General features: G+C 36.2%; 2 protein-coding genes across 3 annotated transcripts; both read right to left on the bottom strand.

Moving 5' to 3' along the window:
• Window positions 1–965: 965 nt before the first annotated feature.
• LOC131167332 (AP2-like ethylene-responsive transcription factor At2g41710) lies at window positions 966–6,419 on the bottom strand. The gene is made up of 9 exons (XM_058126099.1): window positions 6,250–6,419; window positions 5,635–5,896; window positions 4,650–4,732; window positions 4,239–4,327; window positions 3,770–3,843; window positions 3,646–3,696; window positions 3,053–3,114; window positions 2,245–2,873; window positions 966–1,466 (listed from the first exon to the last, which is right to left on the bottom strand). The coding sequence occupies exons 1-9, from the start codon at window positions 6,341–6,343 to the stop codon at window positions 1,413–1,415; spliced, it is 1,398 nt and encodes a 465-aa protein (XP_057982082.1). The 5' UTR covers window positions 6,344–6,419; the 3' UTR covers window positions 966–1,412.
• On the bottom strand, window positions 6,414–21,811 carry LOC131167330 (pentatricopeptide repeat-containing protein At2g41720). Of its 2 annotated transcripts, XR_009140097.1 has the most exons (11): window positions 21,371–21,811; window positions 20,999–21,171; window positions 17,555–17,660; window positions 15,202–16,311; window positions 15,009–15,114; window positions 14,716–14,920; window positions 9,048–9,180; window positions 8,710–8,814; window positions 7,159–7,279; window positions 6,567–6,809; window positions 6,414–6,457 (listed from the first exon to the last, which is right to left on the bottom strand). XR_009140097.1 is itself a non-coding variant. In XM_058126098.1 (10 exons), the coding sequence occupies exons 1-10, from the start codon at window positions 21,764–21,766 to the stop codon at window positions 6,712–6,714; spliced, it is 2,553 nt and encodes an 850-aa protein (XP_057982081.1). In that variant the 5' UTR covers window positions 21,767–21,811; the 3' UTR covers window positions 6,482–6,711. The 2 variants fall into 2 exon arrangements, 1 of the variants encoding a protein (XP_057982081.1); XM_058126098.1 differs by lacking the exon at window positions 6,414–6,457 and having other exon boundaries at window positions 6,482–6,809.
• Between the last annotated feature and the right edge of the window lie 285 nt (window positions 21,812–22,096).

A 22,096-nucleotide genomic window follows, 5' to 3' on the forward strand; every position in this document is an offset into this window, starting at 1 on the left:
TTTTACTAGAGTATTAATTAGTTTTATTATAAACATGTCTTAACTATTAAAATTAAAATTTCTAAAATTTTAAAATATACAAACATATTCTAAATTATATTATGCTAAATTTTTATTCTACTCAACTCTTTCTATTCCTGCACATACACTTGCTACGTCATATTTCTGGTAAAATAATGATTGGGGTGAGACGACACTTAATAAGTAAATAAGATTATTATTAATGTGTGGTCAAAATGAGCTTTCATAATATTAAAATTTCATAAAATAACATTTAATATTATAACTTCAAGACTGCATTTAAAATCACAGTAAATTTTATAATTTCTATATAAAACTTTTACCATCAACTATAACAATAAATTTTTTTAACCATACACTACAATTGTGACACTGAACTTGTTAACGTTAAAAATGTAACTATAATACTTAGTTATATATATATATACTTTCCCTTAACGTTTCCTTCAAATCATAATTTAGGTACAAAAATGACCCCTTTCACATAAATATATGTTTTTCTTTCAAATTATCATTTGGGCATAAAATAGTCCCGTTCACGTAATTATACATATACTGTAAAAACCTCTCTTAGGCTTGTTAATCATAAGACATGTTTACCCTCATGACAGGATTGTGTGGTCTAAAACTAGACTTAATTAATTGGCCGACCAAACTAAATCAACGTATATCATTAACAAGTGAGATTTTTCCTATTAAGTCCTAATCCAGAATTAGGTATGCACTCAGGAAAAATCCACTACGATATAAGATCACTCTGTAATCAGTGTGAGTGCACTCTAACCCGTTTACCCAACAATCTACAATTATAATGCTATATATAAATTATAAAGATTGATTCAATTCTACTCGATTCATATTATTGCATTCTAGTTTATTAAATAAATTATTAAAGATAAGCGCGTTTATTCAATTCTAAAGTACAATATTTCTTCAATTGATTAGAACCAAAGATAACGTGCCCATTTCCTCTATGTGAAAGCCATAAGTTTCACAGAATTTGTCATCAACTCAACATGTAAGTTACAAGATAGCCAAAAGATAAAAATAAAAATTCCTCTCTTTAACAAAAGAAAAGAATTCCACTTCATACAACTCTGCAGTGTAACCTAGTATACGTGCTACTTAATACCAGCTATATCTAAATAAATAAAAGAAATTTCCCTTTATGTGTTCTAAATTTGCATATACATTTCTGTGCATCCTAATTTCTTAAACCCTTACATCACAACAGCACGCATGCGCAAGGAGAAGTGTCTCATTTCCAAGACGAACTCTGGTGGTGTTGAATTCTTTCTTGCCTTCCGTACATAGGAGGCACAACCACGCTGGAACCCAAGCAAGGAACTGCTGTCTAGCTAAGTCGTTGAACAATAAAGGATGAAATGTTGTCATTCCCCCTGTCTAAAGAACGGATAAGTTGAGCTGGTTTCAGTCTTTGTAACCTGCAATGGATCATGAACAATTTTCAGTAGACAAATTTATCAAGTGATGAGTTTTCCCTTTTATCTTACCATTGAGTAAATAAGATACTGGAGCAAAAGAAGATTTTATAGTAAGCATTATTCAAACAACCGAAGGGTAGCCTTGGTGCAAAAGTTGAATTGTCGTTGTATGACCTAAAGGTCATGGATACGAGGCTGGAAACAATCTCTTGCAAAAATATAAGATAAGACAGCATACTATAAAGACCCATAATAGTCCGTCCCTTCCCTAGACCCCACATATGTGGGAGCTTCGAGCACCGGGCTGCCATTTTTTTATTTTTTTGTTATCCAAATAACTGAGAAATGACTGGTTCATTTATTTTCCATGCCTCATCTCAGGTAGTATTTGTTTCTCAAAGCTTGCATAGTATAGACTGGGATAATATAGAGGCAAAAGAATATAAACAAAAAAGTCACGACAAATGACCTAATTTTTAAAGGTTTATGGGTCTGATGTGAAAGATGTCATTTTGTTGAAGATTTTTCCTACTGCCATAGAAAACAAAACAACATTATTTTCATGCTAGTTCCATTTAAAATATCTTTAAAATGACACTGTTCCACATTGATGCATCCTTTTGTCACAAACATGCTTTCATAATCCTAAATGTTTTGACTTAATGTTAGGAAGGTATGTTTCACAGACTTCTACACCATTAGGTAGTTGGGAAGTCCCTTCACATTGTCATTGATATGATTATTCATAAACATAAGAATTCAGTAACAGATTGCCAACCTCGGCTGTACGACCAAGTCCAGTTGGGAGAACGGGAACAAGAGACGACCAAAGAATAGGATCAGTCAAGGGATCAACAGTATTGTAGTTGGTCAGAAGCGGTGCAGACAAGAAGGGAGCCAATGGGAGCATATTTCTTTGAATAGGCAGTCCCCCACCCATTCCCAATGCAACCCCAAGTCTGTCACTTCCACAATCATGGCTTGTTGATTTCTCAACTGCCTTTCCATAATCTATTTTGCTGACATTGTTTTTGTTTTCATTCTCATCATTATCAGTGTTCTTTTCCTGCGTTTTGGATGCTCTCTCTTGCAAACTCTTGTAGGCAGCAGAATGCGACAAGATGCTCAAGGCAGAAGCCGTAGACCTTTTATGCCTATTTCCTTCATGGGATGTGCCCAAACGAGGCATCTGGTATGGTTCAGTCGGCTGAACTGTCCATTCCAATGATTTAAGTTCACTGCCAACGTCTTCAGAACAACCATGTTTTGTTTCTTCAGATGATTTCATGACAGAATCTGCTTGGCGGGATTTGTTCGTGCCCCACCACTTGAAATAATTTGTCAGATCAATTTTTCTGTCAATACAGAAACCGCCTATATATTCACTCTCTGTGACTGCATCATCGCCTGTTTTATTTTCAAGATCCATTGAATATTTGGAAATTGATCAAAAAATGTAAAGAAAATTTAAACAGATTCAGAATTGTAAATATTTCCATAGACTATATTTTTAAAAATGATTCATTTGCTTTCTGGCATACTAAGAAGAAATGGCTTCCTGAAACATAAACTTGGCTAGAACTTACCATAATGTATGCTATTGAAGTACTCAGTTCCACCAATACGACCAAGCGACGGTTCCCATCTACTACTTTGTGGTGGCACAACATATAAAACAAAAGGCAAAGGCATATTGTCAAAAAAGTGAGCTTTCCATGCGCCCAAATATAGATTGAAAGGCAAAAGCATGCCATAGTGAAGTTCAATGAAGTTCCTTGAAATATATCAAAAATGGAAGATATCAATTCTTAACAAAAGGAAGCTTAATTGACAGGAATGCACTAGTTCTGTTGTTTATGTTGTGTGTGTGTGTGTGTGTGTGTTGAAGAAGTCAATTCTTATGCTGTAGTCGTGTATAGTATGCCGAATATTGGTTGTTACCACTGATGATATATATATATATATATATAAAGCAGTTTAACATTCTACATATTTTTTGTAGGTAACTGTATGGGTGTCTAAACTATTTTGTGCATTTAACAAAGAAATCAATGTGAGCAATGCTTTAAACTTCCAAAACAAAAGAGCATGATGTATCATCTAACCAGCTAACCAACAGCATATGCATCTACCAAATAATTGGACACACACACAAGTTCTGCATGCAGTCTAAGCATACCTGGAAAGTCCACGATATTTGGAGATTCCTCTTGAGAAACCGCTGCTCTTTCTGCAGCAAGCATACATTATAAGCAACAACATAGTTCTAGATTAGATGCATATTTGCAAAAGCATAGACATACCTTCGAAGAGAGGCAAGGTATTCCTCTCTCGACATATTCTGCATCTCTTCAAGATCTCTTGCATAATCAGTAACCTGTATTCAGGGCCACCATGGTTTATTACATGAAAAATTATATCATCAGAACAATATTTAAGGATGTCATTTTTGAAAACCGCTAACATGACAAAGTACATGTACTGAAGATGTATTTAATGCAGAGATGAAAATGAATAGTATTAAATCCAGCAAGATCCAAGTGGGACATTAGGAATATCTAAATGCAATGCATCTGATCATTTCATAATTTTTCCATAGCCCTGAAAGAAAAACAGGCAGCATTGTGTGGTGTCTTGTTGTTAATTTCAACATAAAAATACAAACAGTTCATAATAAAAAAAAAATTCAAAAGAGAAAATGGATGTGATAGAATAGAACATAATGCATCTATTGTTCTGCAACAAGAAGGTCTAGACATACAATTATCTCACCGGAAAATTAATTAGTGTTCCAGGGCCCCAATATTTTAAGGCAGCAAGATCATATGCTCTAGCTGCAGCCTCCTCATCATCATATGCACCTATAAATACATATAATTTTTTTTAAAAAACATCAATAATATGGCAAAGCAAAGGCATTTACAGTTTCTATGAAATGAATATCGCAACTAACTTACCCAAGTAAACTGATAAAAGTCGTGTGAACCAACAAATATCCATGCAAAATTTGAAAAAAAAGTGTTAGATTTAAAAACATATAAGCTCCACTGTAAAAAATCATTACTGACATGTCCAACATATCCGTGTGTGTGCAACTGTGCATGTGTGCTTGTGCTTTTATGTATCTATGTGTCTGCACCCTTGAAGAGAGAGAGAGAGAGAGAGAGAGAGAGAGAGAGATGCCTTGCTTTCCCTTCTTATTCTGATTTTGGTTCCAGGTACTCTTATCCCAGAGGTGAGCTTCATACCGACCAGTCCACCTGTGCCTATTATTCCACTAAATGGAAAGTATCAGACCACAAATCTATGGCAAGTTTAGAACACAAAATTTTACAGTGATGCTTATCAGAGTAAAGAAACTAACATGCACGTTGTTGGAGTAAGATATTCCATGCTGTCATAGGGTAAAAGAAACACTGCTGTCAATTAATTTTATTATAGCAACTACTGTGGCGATAGTTTGTCAGGATTTTATGCTCATGCTTCATGCAGCTACTTTTCCTTTGCCAAACAACATGGTACATAGACAACTGCTGCGGAGGTATTAGGAAGTTGTGAATTCAAATCTATCAATTAAAAGTGGTGCATTGAAATCTGAAGGTTCAATAAGGATCCAAATTATATGGATACTTCCTCAAAAGTGAGGCTCTTTTGGTTACAGAGAAAATAAAAGGAATGAAAAAAACCCAAATTATGACTTACACAACTATGTCCATCAGTTGGCAAATGAGAATAAAAAACTTAACAATTTATTGATTAGTTAAGATCAGCAAGAATATATTAGTATCTGCTTTGTAAACAAATAATAATGATTGAAAAAAAAAAAACTGAGGATAAAAAGACTTAAAATTTTGATTCTTTCCTCTGCTGTTCTTTTCCCTGTTATTGCAACAACAAAACAAGGGCCAGGGATTGATCCAAATTCCTCTCAATGTATTTAATTTGATTATCTGATTTTTAATCGACACTCAAGATCATTCTCTTGAACTTTTTCTCCATTTTGCTCTCCACGGTTACCGAGGAAATTAAGGAAAAAATTTGTAGGAGAATAGAATTGTGCTCGCGTCCTTCGCTAGTCAGAATCCTACAGAAGATATTTAATTACAAAGTAAAACACAGATTACATGTTCCATATCCAGATAAGTGTAAGACACGCACGCACACATACCTGGTGACGCCACGGTACTTGGAGCTGCGCTTACCGGCAGCACAGGGAGGCATTTTGCTGATCCTCTCTTTGGCCGTACACCCTCTCTCTTTCTTCGCTTTCTTCAGTCCTCTGTACAGTAGAAGCTGATCGTTCCCTGCTCCAGCTTCGGAAGTCTCTCCTCCTCCGCCGCCGGCGCCGGCGGCACAGCCGCTGCTACTAGCACCGCCGCCTTCGGCTTTCAAATTAGGTTCAGATGAAGACGAAGCCATTTCCTCTGAAGCTGAAGGAGTGAAACCCTAAGAGAGAGAATCAGAGGAGGGAGAGGGGGGGAGCAGCAAGGACTGAGAACAGTGAGAGAGCGATTCGTTTACTGAGTTTGCATTTGATGACTTCGATCTTTGCTTTGGTTCGGATTCACCGTGGTGGAAAACTACAGTTGGGGCAAGGTGGGGTCCAGTTGTAGACGCAATTACCGAATTACCTCTAGTTTTACGTAATAATAGTGGGTAAAATGGAATCTCGAAAAGTAAAAAAAGGCTGCGCAAAGGCCAACGGCTATGATGGCGAGCCGGGGTAGTTCTGTAATTTGGATCCGATTTGAAAACTGTCATACCATGTGGGAGGCAGCCATACCTGTCGACGTCACACAATGCATTGCCACGAGTAACTGTTCTGAAATTTGTTCCCAGAGCGACGCCGTTTTGTAGTCACCAATAAGATCAGGCATTGTCCCCCAAAACGAAGTCACTTTGGCGGTCTCAAGGGTGCCCGTGCTTTGGGTAGTTGAAGCAACTGCATTGTGTTTTAGAAGCCAACGGCATTCCTTTTCAATTGCTCTCAACTATTATTGCAACAACGATAAAAGTGGTCAAAAAAAATTGGATACATACATTCACAAATTTACAGTCATATTTACATTTAGAGAGAGAGAGAGGATAAACAAACTGTACATGATGAGTGTCAACCAGTATCTATTTGCCAATTTTGGACAACATTTTTTACTATCAAAATCAGGTTTCTTGCAAAATTTCAGGAGCAAATGCTGCAGCAGTCTGGAGGTGTGAAATTAGTCGCCAACTCCCATGGGCCGAGGCTTCATGCTTTTGATCCATCCATCAGTGGAGTGGTACAGAGGGAAGAGTTGTATAGATTACTTTCTGAGATTTGATTCCCAGATTTTCTCTTCAAGGATTCTGTAGAATTTTGGAACTTCAGAAGTTAGCCCAAATAGAAACATCTAAATACTTGCGATATATTGGGTAGATACTGAAGCAATGCATAGAAGAATGGATTTGGCGATTTGGAATTGTAATAGATTTGGATAAAATTTAATATAACATTGAAAATGTATTGAGTTTTGTTCAAATCCACAAATATGATTCAACACTGAGAATGCAGTGCAGGGTTATGCATGGGTAGAAAAATGTCCAAATTAGTCTATTAACATGGTTGAAAATTTCAGACTGCAAAATATCAAACCAAATACAGGTTTTTGAAAGATAATCAATTTTCTCTTGCAGAGGAAACGAGTATAAGCAATACCTATTCTTTCTTGTATTATAGCAGCATATTCAGCACCACTACTCTTTTGGGCGAAAGAGAAAATATTGTGATACATCGCAACAGAAGGCTGAATTCCAGCATCCACCATCCATTGCAGTACCTGCATCATTATTTTGACTGCTTCTTACATGCCTCAAGCACTCAAATATAGCAATGATAGCTAGCATGAATTTTGAAAGTGAACCCCAACATTTATATCAGCAAATAGGAAGCTTTCAAGATCATGCCTTCACAATGTTTTATAGCTGCAAATATTCAAATGAAAAAACAAGGGGAGGAATAGAATACCTACTGTGCATTTTGCAAGGTTATGATGCAAGTAGACAATAGAATAACCCCAATTGTGTTCCTGGTGGCAGGGGTTCTCACTTTCTTATGACGAGGGAATAAACCACATAATAGTCTCCATAAATAATAACAGCAATATTATCTTAATTCCAACAACAATTCCCTTCTCTTTTACATTGAAAAGCTCCTTCCACTCTAATTTTCAGTTGGGAAAGGCAGAGGCAGGGCATATATTTAGTAAGTTTAACCTCTAATCCTCGTTAAATATGAACACCCAAAATTCAACTCCAATAGATATTAATTACGCAAATTCCCCTTTTCAGCAAAAATTAGAGGTTAAACATATTAAAGTACAGAGGAAACTGCCTAGATTAGAGAGCTCTATCAATTACGAAGGGAAGGGCTTAAAGAGAGGGTTTTTAGAATTTGCTAGTTTTTTTTTTTAATTTTGTTTTTATTTCTTCTGAGGCCTTGGAACTTGGAAACATTGGGAAAAGGAAAGGAAAAATATGAATGAATCCACTCTTCCATGTTTAGTTATCAAGGAAAGTGAAAAAGAAAATAAAAAAGGAAAGGAAAAATATGAATGAATCCACTTTTCCATGTTTAGTTATCAAGGGTAGTGAGAAAGAAAATAAAAAATCAATGAAAAAAATTTGATTTTACGCATCATTAACGTTTACTTTTTCTTAATTTTTAATCATATGAGAGCTAGAACAACTTTTTGTTTTCAATAGTATTTGATATACAAAGCAAATATAATGGGAAATGAATATCATTCTTCATTTCCCAAACAAAATCCTTAATCCAAATAGACTCAAAGAGGAATTACAACCTAGACTAGGACAGGAAGTCCTTCCAAAAAATAAAATAAAATAATAATTCACTGTATTCTCCTAAAATATTTTCTTTTACAATAGAAAAAATGAACATCCAAAATTCAACTCCAATGGAAAATAACTCAGCCCATTTCCCTTTTTCAGAAAATATTTTCTTTCCTATGGAATGCATCAATGAAATTTCCTAACTGACCATTTAACTTCAAATTTCTGGAAAAAATGCAGTGTATAACCAATTCCTATGCAAATAATTTCAATAAGGCTACAGTGTGAAGAGTGTAAGCAGGAAACAATATAATGCATCTTTTCTGCAGTGTCCCAACCCCCTGCCAGCGAGGAACCACCAAAAAGCACACAAAAAAACCACATGGAAAAGCAATAACAGATGACGAGTTTGAGTAACCTCAATATATTTCCTCCAGTTTCCAGCAGTCAAAAGATTCTTCAATAAAATTGAATAAGTATGTGAGTTAATTTCTGCACTTGATGCTGTCATCTTGTAGAACAACTGCATGAACAAACAACGGAAAGGAATATGTACAGAATTAGAATAGTGCATTAGATTTTACAATTGAATTTGCTAGACCTGAGCCTATCATTCACAAATGCCTGATAAACCTAATCCAGTTGTGTCGAAACCGCACTTCAAATCTTTTCAGAAAAAGAGGATGGAACTAAAGTATAGGTTTCTTGCATGCTTTGTAATGTAATCTTGCAAGCAGGGAGCAATTTTTTCAGTACCTTCATCATAGTCTCAATCTTTCCACTCTTTCCAAGAAAATGAAGAAGCTGATTAAGAATTCCAATTGAAACTATAGACAATGATGGCTCCATCATGTTGATCAAGTCCATGGTTGTCTTCCAATCTCGTAGTCTTGAATCCAAATTAAAGTGTTAGTTTTTTGAAGAACAGGAACACTTCTAGAATTTAATGAGAGAACAAATCATGCGATAATAGATGCCAATGAAAGCAACTTCTAGAAGACATAATGCAGAAAACAGAGTTTTATATTTCCCTATCCAACAGGATGAAATGAGTTTATTTATTTATTTTTTTAAATAGGATGAAAAATAAACTAAAATGAAAATTTGAAATACACTAACCCTGTGTTTGGGAGAGGCTTTTGGTTTGGATATGTGCGGATTTGGACAACCCGCAATATAAAATTGTATTACATTTTGTTCAAATCCACACAAATTCAAATCCAAGGCTCAAAATCCATGCTTCCAACGCAGCATAAGATTGCCTCTTGAAGACAATAATGACATCCCTATGCATTCCACAGAGAAGACAATAGAACAAAGCCCCAGCTGTTACCTCCCTTTCTTTTTCTCCATCTTCTTTTCATTCCCCACTGTCATGCGGGGAAAAAGCCTTTTTTCAATAAGACTAAAACATAAATGAGGCATTGGTTTACTCAACAAACGAATTGCACTGCCTTAATGTTTGTACTCTTGGACCACATTCAGTTTGCAGTATAAGCGACTGTAGTTGCTGTACTACTACAAAGCCTTGAGTAATGGTCCCACAAGGTGAGGTCAGCTATATGGATCATTTTTATCATTCTGCATGATCCAGGACAGAAGCCTAGATAAGATATAATTATCCTCATCAACTGTGGGGGGTAGCTACGTATTTAGAGAGAATCATGAAAAGTGTTTGTTAGATTACCACCTTACCTAAAAGCTTAAGCTGTTAGGTTGTGGGCCAACAATATATATCAAGCTTTTAACACTTCTCCGCATGTGCAGCTTGACAGCATGTGGAGAGATAAAGGCATGATAATATCACCCATTATAGGGAATACAATAATTTTTTAAATACCACACAATAAACGTGGGCAACAAGACTAGATCCCAGGACCTCTTGGTAACCAACTCTGATACCATATTAGATTACCACTTTACCTAAAAGCTTAAGCTGTTAGGTTGTGAGCCAATAATGTATATCAAGCTTTTAACAGTGTCCTTTGACATGGGGTGAGGGAGAAGAAGGATCATTTGGTTAGGTGAGACGTGGTTCGTAGGTCTGAAAAGGAGGGAAGGCTGGGTCTATGGAATTTGATGTCTAAAAAATTGCCTTGATGAGTAAATGGTTATGGAGGTTTCCTTTAGAGGAGAAATCTCTTTGGCATGAACTGATTAAAAGTAAATTTGGCTTACAAGAAAATGGTCGTGAGAAGCTAATGTGGGGATTGGATCTTATTTGAGAGTCCTCAGAGATGTATATCTCAGCTTTACCCACATTTTATTTCTAACACCAAATTTGGGGTGGATAATAGGCTTTACATTCATTTATGGGAAGACCCACAGGTAGGAGATTCAGCTCTTTTAGTGTTGTTTCCTTGTTTGTATCATCTTTCTTCGTTGCATAATGGGCTGTTTCTTCTTCTTCTTCTTCTTCTTCTTTTATTTATTTATTTTTTTGATCATTAATGAGGAGAATTTTTCTTGGTTCCATCTCTATGGAGCTCTGAATAATAGACAGGTGATTCAGCTTGTGTCTTTGTTGAAGTTGTTGGAGGGTTGTTAAACTTCAAATATTAAGGATGTGAGAAAGTGGAGGTTAGAAACTTTAGGGGATTTTTCTTCTAATCTTTCTTTGAGTTTTTGATTTGGAAAAACCTATTCGTCTCTATATCATAGTATTTGGAAGGTCAGAGTTCCATCTAAAATTAAGGCTTTTATTTGGTTGGTTTCACTTACTACAGTAAATATTAACAATCTGTTGTACAGTAGAGGCCTTCTAAGGCTTTATCACTGAATGTGTGTTTTCTTTGAATCTGCCTCTCATTTTTTTTGCATTGTTCTTTCTCCTAGAAAATTTGGAATAGACTCTTGGTGTTTCAGGGGAAAGTTGGGTTTGTCTGTGGTCAGTGGAGGATTTTTTTTTTTTGGAAAAAGAGGGTGGCACTTCCTATCTTTATTAGAAAACCCCTCACTTATGGCGGAGGAATACCGTGGTTCCAACCTTGAGACTTGGAGAAAACAAAATCAAACCCCAAGAATCTAAAACTGACTTAACCAACTTATTCAAAACCAATAAACCAATGACTAACAACCAAACAAATAAATAAGAACTAAACAACTGTAAGTGGAAAACAAACAAAACTCTGGAAGATCTCGAGGAATAAACCAATCACTACAACCTTCACAAACACCAGCACAAAGCATCACGAGCGCAAGGAAGGAAATCCCAACAAATCCAATCGAATCATTCCTTTGACTTGCTGTGGAAGCTCATCCTGACAACTATATGATCGAGATATACCAGATTCACCCTGCTTGGCAAAGAAATCCGCATTTCGATTCGCCTCCCTATAAACATGTTCCACTTTGTAATGTATGACTCTCATTGCTAACACAAGCTCTTCCCACAATTCCCATAAGTTCCAAGCCAAACACTTCCCAAAATTAATCCACTGAACCAACAAAGCAGAGTCATAGGCAATCTCCATTTGATCAAATCCAAAATCTTTGCACAGATTAATTCCTATAATAATCACTTTCAATTTAGCTATATTATTGGTTCCATAACCCAGTAATGAGGAAAAAGCTGCCTTAATAATCCTCTTTCATCTCTTATCACGCCTCCACCACCACAATTACCTGGGTTACCTCTACAGCTTCCATCCACATTCAACTTAACCCAACCTATCCTAGGTTAACACCATTTGACTACACGAGGAAGACGAACCCTCACATTTTTTACTTGAATATCCAAAGCACGAAAGACTGCAATATTCGTGCAAGAAGCAGGTGCACATTTAACTTGTCAGTGGAGGATATGTTAGCTATTTCTTTTTCAGGGTTTGGAAGGAGTAAAGACGGATCTACCCTTTGGAGATGTGGGTTGCGCGCTGTACCGTGGGTGGTTTGAATGCAAATAAACACTTGTATTTACAAGGGAAATAAGACTTGTTGGTCTTAGTGTGGGATAAGATTCATATTTGGCTTCATGATGGGCTGTTGCTAGTAGTGGCTTAAAAGGTGGTATTTTCAGTATGTCTAGCGTGATTGGTCTGTTGTTTTGTATTAATTATTTGTTTTTTTTTTTTTTTAAATTGTTGTTCTTTTTAGGAGGATTTATTATTCTCCAGAGTCCAGACTTGTACATTCTTTCTTTATTAATGCTATTCTTCTTTTTCAGTCAAGAAAGATATAGTTTCCCATAGGATAATTTCATACATCATATTGCATGCATAGATTATTATATCATGGGATAGCGCATCTCTTAAAACCAGTACAGCTTGCAGAAATTACCATAGATGCCAGAAACTGGATTTACCTTTACACAAGAATAGTATAACATCAGTTGTTGGGAAGTGTATGAGGGGGGTGGCTTGGGTGAGGAATTATAAACTAGTTTAATAGAATATAATCCAAACAGTGGTAAGTCAAACACGAAAACATATGCTAAAAAGACCACCAGCTATCCCAATTGAGATAAATTGCAAACCAGACATTTAATTGAGAATGGCATACAACCATACGGAGTTGTTAGAATTTAAATATCCAAACATACAGATTTCCAGGGATTACAAAATCCCATCAAATTTTGTTTCTTATGAACTAAATATAGTTTTAGGATACAAAGGAATCTGACACTTGGACCTCTCATCTGCAAGCACTTCTAAAGAATCTAAATTGAGTATGCTTAAACTCATTCAGAGCTTGAATCCAAAAGACAAAAAACTCACTATGACCTTAAGATCCTTAACCTTGCATTATGGCACTTAATGGTGGAGCATTGAATGTAGTGAAGAATCAATGCAACAAAATGGAAACTAAGGAAAGATAAGATTTTCACTAAAAAATGAGAACAGATATAATGTAGGACAGGTTCCCATGAAACAATAACCATACCATACTATTTAGTAAGTCAGGAGGTGGTGAGGAAGCCTAAATCAAAAGTAGGACTGGGGGATAGGGAGATTAGTGTACAAGAACATTTCTTTTGAGGAAATTAGATGTGGCTTTTCCTTACAGAAATTGAATCACTTTGACATAACGCAACAAGAGTAACTATGGCCTCCATAGGAATGGTTGGGATACTAAGGTGGGAGGGAAGTTTCTAGTTGAGGATAATTCTTATATTTCTTGGAATTTTGGCTCTTTTGTAATCTTAATGATAGGAAGGTGGGGCAAATTGCTTCTTTGATCTCTATTCTAGATCCTGGTCGGTTCCTCTCTTCGCTGGATAGGATATTATGGTTTTTGATTGTTTGGTTTCTTTTTCATGCAAATCCTTCTATTCTTATCTTTTTTGGACCCCCACCGATATTCATTTCTTATTGAACAAATTATTTGGGAAGGCCAAAGTTCCTTTTAAAGTCAACACTTTTGTTCAGAGTATGATTTTTGAATTGGATAAACACCAAGATATTCATTGAAGAGGAGGCCTAATATGGCCACCTGCTGTGTGCAATGCACAAGCAGAGTAGTGAGACTGTAGCCCATTTTTTGTACCCTGTATCAATGTTTGGAGGTCGGGGGAGTCTTTTTCACATTGATGCAAAATGTTGGGTGTGCCTGAATACTGCAGAGGAGTTGTTTCTTATGAGGTCTTTGGGTTTTCAACATACACAAGATTGTAAGATTTTACAGGGTTGTGCTCTATTGGCTATGGGCATGGTGCATTTGGCTAGAAAGGAACTCAAGGATCTTTTCAGACAAGGCTGTCCCTCTTCTCTTGCTTTGGGACAGAGTCTTCTCTTTTTCCTCATCTTGGGTCTCCACGCCTGGTGTTTTTCCAGTGGTTCCTTCGATTCTGATTCTGAGGCATTGGACATCTTTGCTGCATTAATTGTTCACTGTTTTTCTTTTCTTTTGTACTTTATTCATTTTGACCTTACTGGTGGATCTTCTTGTCCTCTGTATTGTACATTTTCTTCTTTCTAAAAGAACCTTCTATTGCAAAAAAAAAAAAAAAAGAAGAAGCCCCAGGTTCAACTTCAGAACAATGACTAGTGGGAATTGGCTAGGTTGATCAGTGACTGCTATATTTAAGACACATCAAGAACTTTGTGATATTTATATATCAATGCATACCAATTTGGCAAAACCTGTAACCCTTGATTTTTTTTTTCTTCATTTTTTTTTGGGATAGATACCTCCACTTTCTTCCTTATTCTTCCTCTTTTATTTTTTTATCTCTACACTTTTCAAAGAAAAGGTATCAGAAGCTTGAATTCTTCAAAAAATAAAAATAAAAATAAAAATAAAAAATCTCTATTAGGTGTTTGCAATCATCAGACTCTTTCAGAGTTCAAAATGCAACGATCAGTCTTGCACAAAAAGTGGAAAGCCAGACAATCAAAGAGAAATAGGATCGTAGGAAACCTAATGTGACACATTGAGCTCCAAATGAAAAATTTCTTAGACAGTAATCAAAGCGAATGGAACTTACATGCTACAGGCTGATACCATCTCAAAGAAAATAGATTCACTAAAGGGGATATTTTTCTCTCTCATGAACACTGCCAATGTAAGAACCTTTGTTGGTTTTCCTCCTTTATTGAAAGCTCTCATCAGAGCTGAACAAGCAATAGAATCTGGTACGATATCATTTATTTCCATTTCTTCAAATAGGGCACTTGCTTTTTCACAGTTATCTGCAAAAGGAAAATCACCCAAAGTTCTATTTCAGAAGGTCTTATTCCTCTATTTCAAAGTGCATTGGCAGATAAATTACTATCTTACCAGCAGCATCATATGCACATATCATTGTGGTATATGAAACAACATCAGGAGGACAACCATCCATCTTCATCATTTTAAACATGGATTCAGCTTCTCTGAGTTGGCCCTGAGAAATAACAGAAGAAAAAGGGATGAGTTTCCAAAAAGTTATGACTTGGTCATGCCACAGCAAATCATGCGAAAAAGCACTTGCCTGTTTGCCATAGGCACAAATTAGTGATGAGTACACTTCCCTGGACAAAGGAATTTCCAACTCCATCATTTCATCAAGAAACTCAACTGCCTTACCATATTTTGACATCCTACAACAACCACTAATTAACACGTTGTAAGTAACGGAATCAGGTTTTACTTTTTTCTTTCTCATAGATCCATATAATTTTAAAGCTTTCTCATATTCCCCAATGTTCATATAGCTCCCAATAGCTGAGTTATATGCAACTGTGTTCAATTCAATGCCTCTCAATTCAGCTGCTGAAAGTATGGAATCGATCTTCACCCTTTGACCACAATGACCACAGGCAGCCAATAGTGTACCTATTGAAACTATGTTTGGCTGAATCTCATCTCCTTCCATTTCGCGTAAGACATCTACAGCTTCAGCCAAAAAACCATTAGACCCATAGGCATCAATTAGAGCATTGAAACTTACTAGATTTGGCTTCCACCTGCTCCGCTTCATCATGTCAAACACTTCCCTGGCTTTCTCAGGTTGATGTGATCTCCCATAAGCAGTGACTAAAGCTGTATAAGAAACAACATCTGGCCAGTAGCCATTTTGTTTCATCTCATCTATAACTGATAGGACCTCCTCACTCATCCCATGAGAAGCATATGCACCAATTAGTGCATTATATGAAACAATATTGGGTTTTAGACCCTCTGCAATCATTGTATTAAATACAGCCTTGCAATTTTCAATTTGCCCACAAACAGAAAACATATGAATGATGCTAGTGAATGTTACAACATCAGGACGGCACTCTGCTCTTTTATCCCTCATTGAAGTAAAAATATCCAGAGCTTTCCCATATTGTCCAAGTTTTGCAAGGCAATGTATTACAATATTAAGGGTGGTTGTGTCTGGACGGATGTTGGTCCCTTTCATTAGTTCAAAATAGGAGACAGCTTTTGAATACTGAGCCCCACTCTTGTAGGCAGATAGAACAATATTGTGAGTCACGAGATCAGGCCCCACTCCATTTTCTGTCATCATCTTGCAGACTTTCAGAGCTTCCCTCCAATTTCCACTTGAACCACAAGCATTGATCAAGTTATTATATGTTGATCGACTTGGGGGAACCTGCAAGCATATTTTAAGATCACAAAAACATCGTCAGAATAATGTTGAATAGCTGGCTTGATAAAAAATAGGAAGGATAAAAAATGATAGATTATAAAGAATTGGAAGTTTTTACTACAGTTTCTACATGCATTTCATAATTTGCACAAATGGAAATGGGACAATAGTATCAAGCATGATTCATGCCCAGATAATTAGGGAATGATAGATCATATAAACAGAGCCAAAAATAAGCCGTGACGATACATCAAAGAATATTAGAGTAAATATTCAAGCCAACATGAAGGCCTGCAATGATATAAAACATGACAGGATACTTGGTGTTTAAACCATGAATATGGCAGCCTAAGCACCATGATGGCAATAGGATCTCAAACAAATTGTTAAAGCTTGATATACATTGTTGGCCCACAACCTAATAGCTTAAGCTTTTAGGTAAAGTTATAATTTAACATGGTATCAGAGCTAGTTACCAAGGAGGTCCTGGGTTCTAGCCTTGTTGCCCGGGTTTATTATGTAGTATTTCAAAAAAAAAATTATTATATTCCCTGTAATGGGTGTTATCTATTATGCGTGTATCTCCCCACGTGCATGTGCGGGGGAGTGTTAAAGCTTGATATACATTGTTGGCCCACAACCTAATAGCTTAAGCTTTTAGGTAAAGTGGTAATTTAACACAAATGAAAGGACAAATTTGGTTATGTGAGTTAGATGCAAGAATTTGAGTTTTCTGGAAATAACCATTCAATTTAGTTATGATGGATGCTCACATGAAAATGAAATAAAAGGCTTTAGGAGCAAGTAATTAGAAATCTGAAATCCTAAGATGAGTCAACCCTCCAACAGTGCAATTTTATGAGCAAGTAATGAGAAATCTGAAATCCTAAGACGATTCAATCCTCCAACAGTCCAATCATAGTACGTAAACGTGGATTATGGTGTTAAGATGTCCTGCCATGCATGTTCACAAACATGGATGCAAGAAACAACTCAGAACCAGCACCGTCACTGTAAACCTCAAGCAAATCGATCACCAACAAAAAATAGAATGTGATTAATGATATACGATGTCAATAAAAATGATTGTACAGTAACAAAAAGCAACATATAACAAAAGTGAGATGTCATTGCAAACATTTTATCACCAGAATCTCCCATTCCAATGTGGAAGGAGAACAAAAGAATGAAGCTCACATCAAATCATAGTAAATAAGATTAATTATGAAGGAGAACAAATACGCACAGCTGCACGAAGCATGTCTTCCATGATGTTCTTTGCCCAACGCCATTGACCAGCTCGACCATGTGCATTGATGAGAGCATTGTAAGTTTCAACATTAGGTTTGCACCTAGCAGAAGAAGAGGTATATCCAAGATTAAAGTCAATAATTTATCTAATTTTTTGCAAGCTCCAAATTAAATGCAAAAAAGGAAATCCAAGGAAATATTATCACTTAATCACAAAAAGAAAAATAAATAATAAGCTAACTTCTCAATGTGCATATTAACATATAGGGTGCATGATGCAATAGCAACCAATTCAAAGCTGAATAGCACACTTTCTTATTCATGCTGTTGCTGTAAGTATAGTAGTTGCCATCAATGTCATCATCATGAGCATGGCATTGGTTGCAGGAAAAATGGCATACAGCGGCACTCCCATCTGGATCCAAACCTAAAATGGTAGGAAACACCACTTCCATGAGGATCCAAGCTTATAAACACCAAAATCCAACCCTGCCAGGATATGACAGAGCTGAAGTTCCATGGTTCTTACCCACGTACTTCATAAGTAAATACTAAAATGTAATCAATCAAACTAATTGCATAAAAAATATGCAAGAAGCACATTAGTAAAAGAATCTAAATTAGAAAAAAAAAATAATAAACAAATATTCAACATTGCTCTGCTCCCCAAATGTAGAGCCAAAGGATCTAAGAGTTTTAGACTGTTCCACACAAATTGAATACATATTTGTAATTTGTAGCCACAAATGGGGTGTCTACTATGAGAACCATAGACCAGCACAAGGTCAACTCTTGGTTCACAAAATGATGTTGGGCTTACTAGAACCACAACTTTAGTTCATTTAAGAAGAGAAACAGAAAAAAAGTTATCTTAAAAATTAAAGTCATCCTTTAAAAAATAAAGTGACTCCATTTATGCCCACTAGTTCGCATTAACCATGGGATATACTCAGGAACGAGCTAATGAGATGGGAACAAGTTAAGCGTCCACCTTGTGAAATAGGTCTCATTATTGGACTAGATTCTCCTTTGAGTTTGGTCTATGAAATTAAAGAGTAAAAGTGAGAAGGGGACATTAAGTTTTTTGAGGAAATTGGCTTTGACTTGAGGTGAAATCCACTATGTAGCCTCTTTTGAATAACAGATCAAAGGCCATGTAGTGCAACTAATATGGAGACTGATTCAAGACATTATTAAAGCTATTTTCCATTAAACATGTTAATAGAAAATTTTCAAGACACACAAAGTTACTAGAAAAAAAAAAAAAAGGAATGGTTTTCAAGAGAAGTAGAGAACTTTCAAAGTTTGATGGGGATGAGCCTTTCAAGAAAAAAAAATTAGAATTTTGAAAAAAAAAAAATGTCTTCTTTAGAATAATTTTGATCAAACAAAGGATTTTCTTTTTAGAACAAACTTTAAAAAAAAAAATGATTTTATGAAATCATAGCATCTGGAAAAGTATCCCTAATAATACCTAAATCAAAGAGGAGGGGTAGAAATGACACACACCACCTCATGCATCAAAAAATTACCTTACGTCCCTGAGGGGGTGAACTATGATTTTCCTAAATTTTTAATTCCACTTCCTATTGAGTAGGCAAAAGCTTAGCATGCTTTGGATACGCAAAGGGGTAGACTTAAGGCTTTGAATCTCTTACGATATCAAGGGAACATAATAAGAGTTCAATTTCACTTTATCTATCAAAAGGATAGATCTAACACGTGAGGACCTAAGAATGTTGAGGGAATATATTCTAGTCAAGTGAACAAAAGGCTCAAAATATTTTGGGCAAAAGATAATGAGGTTTGGAAAAAAATGTTGACTTAAAAAATTCCTTAGCCTTTTGGCAAAAAGATACATCGTGAGGTTTCAAAAACTCTTATGAACCTTTCCCGAGGTTTGACAAAAAGGTGCGGATCTCCCCTAATATTTGCAAAAAGGCAAGCTTGAAGATGGGGGTATAATTGTCCAAATATCAAATGTCAAGGGAAGTTCATGGGGTTTTTGGAACGTGTGGGAAGATCCACATATTTTTGCCAAACCTCATGCAAGGATTGTGGAATTTTTGAAACCTCATGGAGATCTGCATCTTTTTGTTAGAACTTAGAGGAGGTCATTGTCTCTTGCCCAAATACTTTATTAGAGGACATGTTGAGTACTGAAAGAGTATTCACAAGTCTTGAATGGTTGTTGATGGTTGAAAATAGTTGTGGGGGAGTATTTATAAGGCCTCAAGAAAGCTTGGTTTCTATGAGCAATCAATGGGAGACAAAGGTAAAAATTGGATTTTTTTTTTTTTTTGGAATGCTTTGCCAATCCAAGGGCTGAATATTGAGCAAGAAACAATCAAGTGTTGCAAATGTCTGTTCCAGGAGCAGAAAATGGGTGGGCAAAAAAGGAAACCAAAGAATGCCATCCAAGCTCCACCATTAACCATTGAAAACTTCAATGATTATCGAGATTAGTTATCCAAGCCTTCAATGGCCAGGAGGAAGCCATTTTGCCTTTTTTATTTCTTTGATCAAAACAGCATTTCTACCCAACAAGAATGCAAATTTTTTATGCACAAAATGAGCCTGATAACCCTCTTGAACACGAAAATTCATCCTCAATTATATGCCAATCGCATTGCAGGAAAAGACTTTAAAAGCTGCCAAGCAGCAAACCCTTTCCACAATCATGGTTGCCCCTTCCAACCCTCTTTGCAGTTCTATATTCTGAAAGCTCATCATTCATAAATTAAAGCGAGAAACCATGCCATTCTGGCACAAAGAAAGTCTTCATGATCTGGGGGCAAAGTCATTGCATATTTTTATGCATATTCTCTTGTATTTGCTTCAATACCAATAATTATATTCATTTCCAACTAAAAGGTAAAAAAAGAAAGAAAAAAAAAAAGTTCCTACTGTACAATGCTGTGTAATGTGGTGTCTTCAAGCTGAAATATGACATAATTCATAACCATATCAAGTGGTTTTCGTTTTTTGTTTTCTTTTTTTTTTCCAAGTGACTAAAATCTACAGCAGAGTTCAACCAGATCATGACGAACACTAGAACAACAACTGAGAAGTTAATCATGCACAAAGTGTGATGTAGAAAGCAGTTGTTCCTCTCTTGCAGTCATTGGTTGTGCTTGTGATAAGCCCTAATGGATTATAATGATCATCTGGAGAACACCATGAATGCTTTACAATGTCATCAATAACAATTAATGAGGGCAATCTATCTGGATTGACAACTACTTTAAAGAAAACCTGCAATGCACAAGCAGAAACTTCACAAAAAAATGGTGGCATACCAACTTCAATATGGAGCCGGAATTGATAAAGGAATAAGTGATTTATACACAATCATATGATATTACACAACTAAATCGTGTGATACAAAGAGTACGAGCATGCCTCCTCAGAAATACGAATGCCAAAGCACCTAACATACCTCCACTCTTGCATCTCAAAAAACAGCCCACGTGCTTGGTCAGTTTGATTGTGTCTAGCATGCAATCTAATCATCATATTGTAGATATCATTTCGAGCACAGTAGTTTTTTTGATTTTTCATCCACTTAAAAACTTTGACGCTGTGTTCAATAGACCCCGTTTGGGTTATCTCCTACAACGAGCAAACGGCACAATGAGAAGCCAGAAAACTTATACACCCCAATTATAATCAGGATTACTCTTCTCAACAAAACTTTCAAACGGGGCGTCAGAACATGAAATCATCACATACATATCCAATAAATTCAAGTTTTTGATTATTTGATACTTAAAACTGGGAAGAGGAATGAATGAGTGGATGAATGAATTACCCTAATAAGAACAGGGAAATTCTTCCTGGCGAAGCGGCCAACCCACCGATTCAAGAGACCTTCGATATCATTCCAATGATTGAGCTCCAAAACCTGTCGAACCACCTCAGAGACGGCCCAGTCCTTCTGAAACCTGTCGGCTTCCACTTTCAGCCTGTACCTCTTCGGAATGTCGTCCTTCCTGAGGCCGCTGATTCGAGTCCACACCTCGCGCTTGCCCCTGTCGTAGTCAACGAACCCTACCTTCTCCTCCTCCCACGCTGCTTCGTTCTTCGCCTTATCGCACATTACCAGAACTCTTCTGCGAGTGTTGCAGTGCTTGTGCTTTGACGATGGGGGAGTTGAGTGGCTCCGGGGGGAGAGGCAGAAGAGCTCAGGTTGGGGTATGGTAGCCATGGATGGAGTGGGACTGTGGGAGACAGTTGAGAAAACTGACACCGGATATCTATTTCGTTTCTCTAAATCGTTTTTAACTTTTTATTTTTTTAAATGCCTAATATTTGGGAGTAAAATTTAAATTTTCAAATCTAAGAGAGTATATTGGATAATTTTTTTAAAATTTTTAAAAATAAATTTATGAATATAGATACAAGTATCGAATTTTGTGACTCTCGACCGAAGTTCAGCCTATATATAAACTAGCCATGGGCACGCACGTGCCCTACAGCTTTCTGATTTTTTAAATAATTATTAAAAATAATAAAAAAATTAAATAGTATAAGAATA

This window comes from Malania oleifera, chromosome 11, assembly GCF_029873635.1.
Source record: "Malania oleifera isolate guangnan ecotype guangnan chromosome 11, ASM2987363v1, whole genome shotgun sequence".
NCBI lineage: Eukaryota > Viridiplantae > Streptophyta > Magnoliopsida > Santalales > Ximeniaceae > Malania > Malania oleifera.

Excerpts from the sequence above, each read along its gene's own strand:
- LOC131167330 (XM_058126098.1), bottom strand. The coding sequence starts at position 21,766 with ATGGCTACCATACCCCAACCTGAGCTCTTCTGCCTCTCCCCCCGGAGC. Across the intron at positions 9,181-14,715 it reads ATGGTATCAGCCTGTAGCAT|ACTACGAGATTGGAAGACAA; the intron begins GTAAGTTCCATT and ends TTTGGATTCAAG. Across the intron at positions 7,280-8,709 it reads ACTGGAGGAAATATATTGAG|GTACTGCAATGGATGGTGGA; the intron begins GTTACTCAAACT and ends ATAATGATGCAG.
- LOC131167332 (XM_058126099.1), bottom strand. The coding sequence starts at position 6,343 with ATGCCTGATCTTATTGGTGACTACAAAACGGCGTCGCTCTGGGAACAA. Across the intron at positions 4,733-5,634 it reads AAGTACCGTGGCGTCACCAG|GCACAGGTGGACTGGTCGGT; the intron begins GTATGTGTGCGT and ends GTGGAATAATAG. Across the intron at positions 3,697-3,769 it reads TACCTTGCCTCTCTTCGAAG|AAAGAGCAGCGGTTTCTCAA; the intron begins GTATGTCTATGC and ends TGCTTGCTGCAG.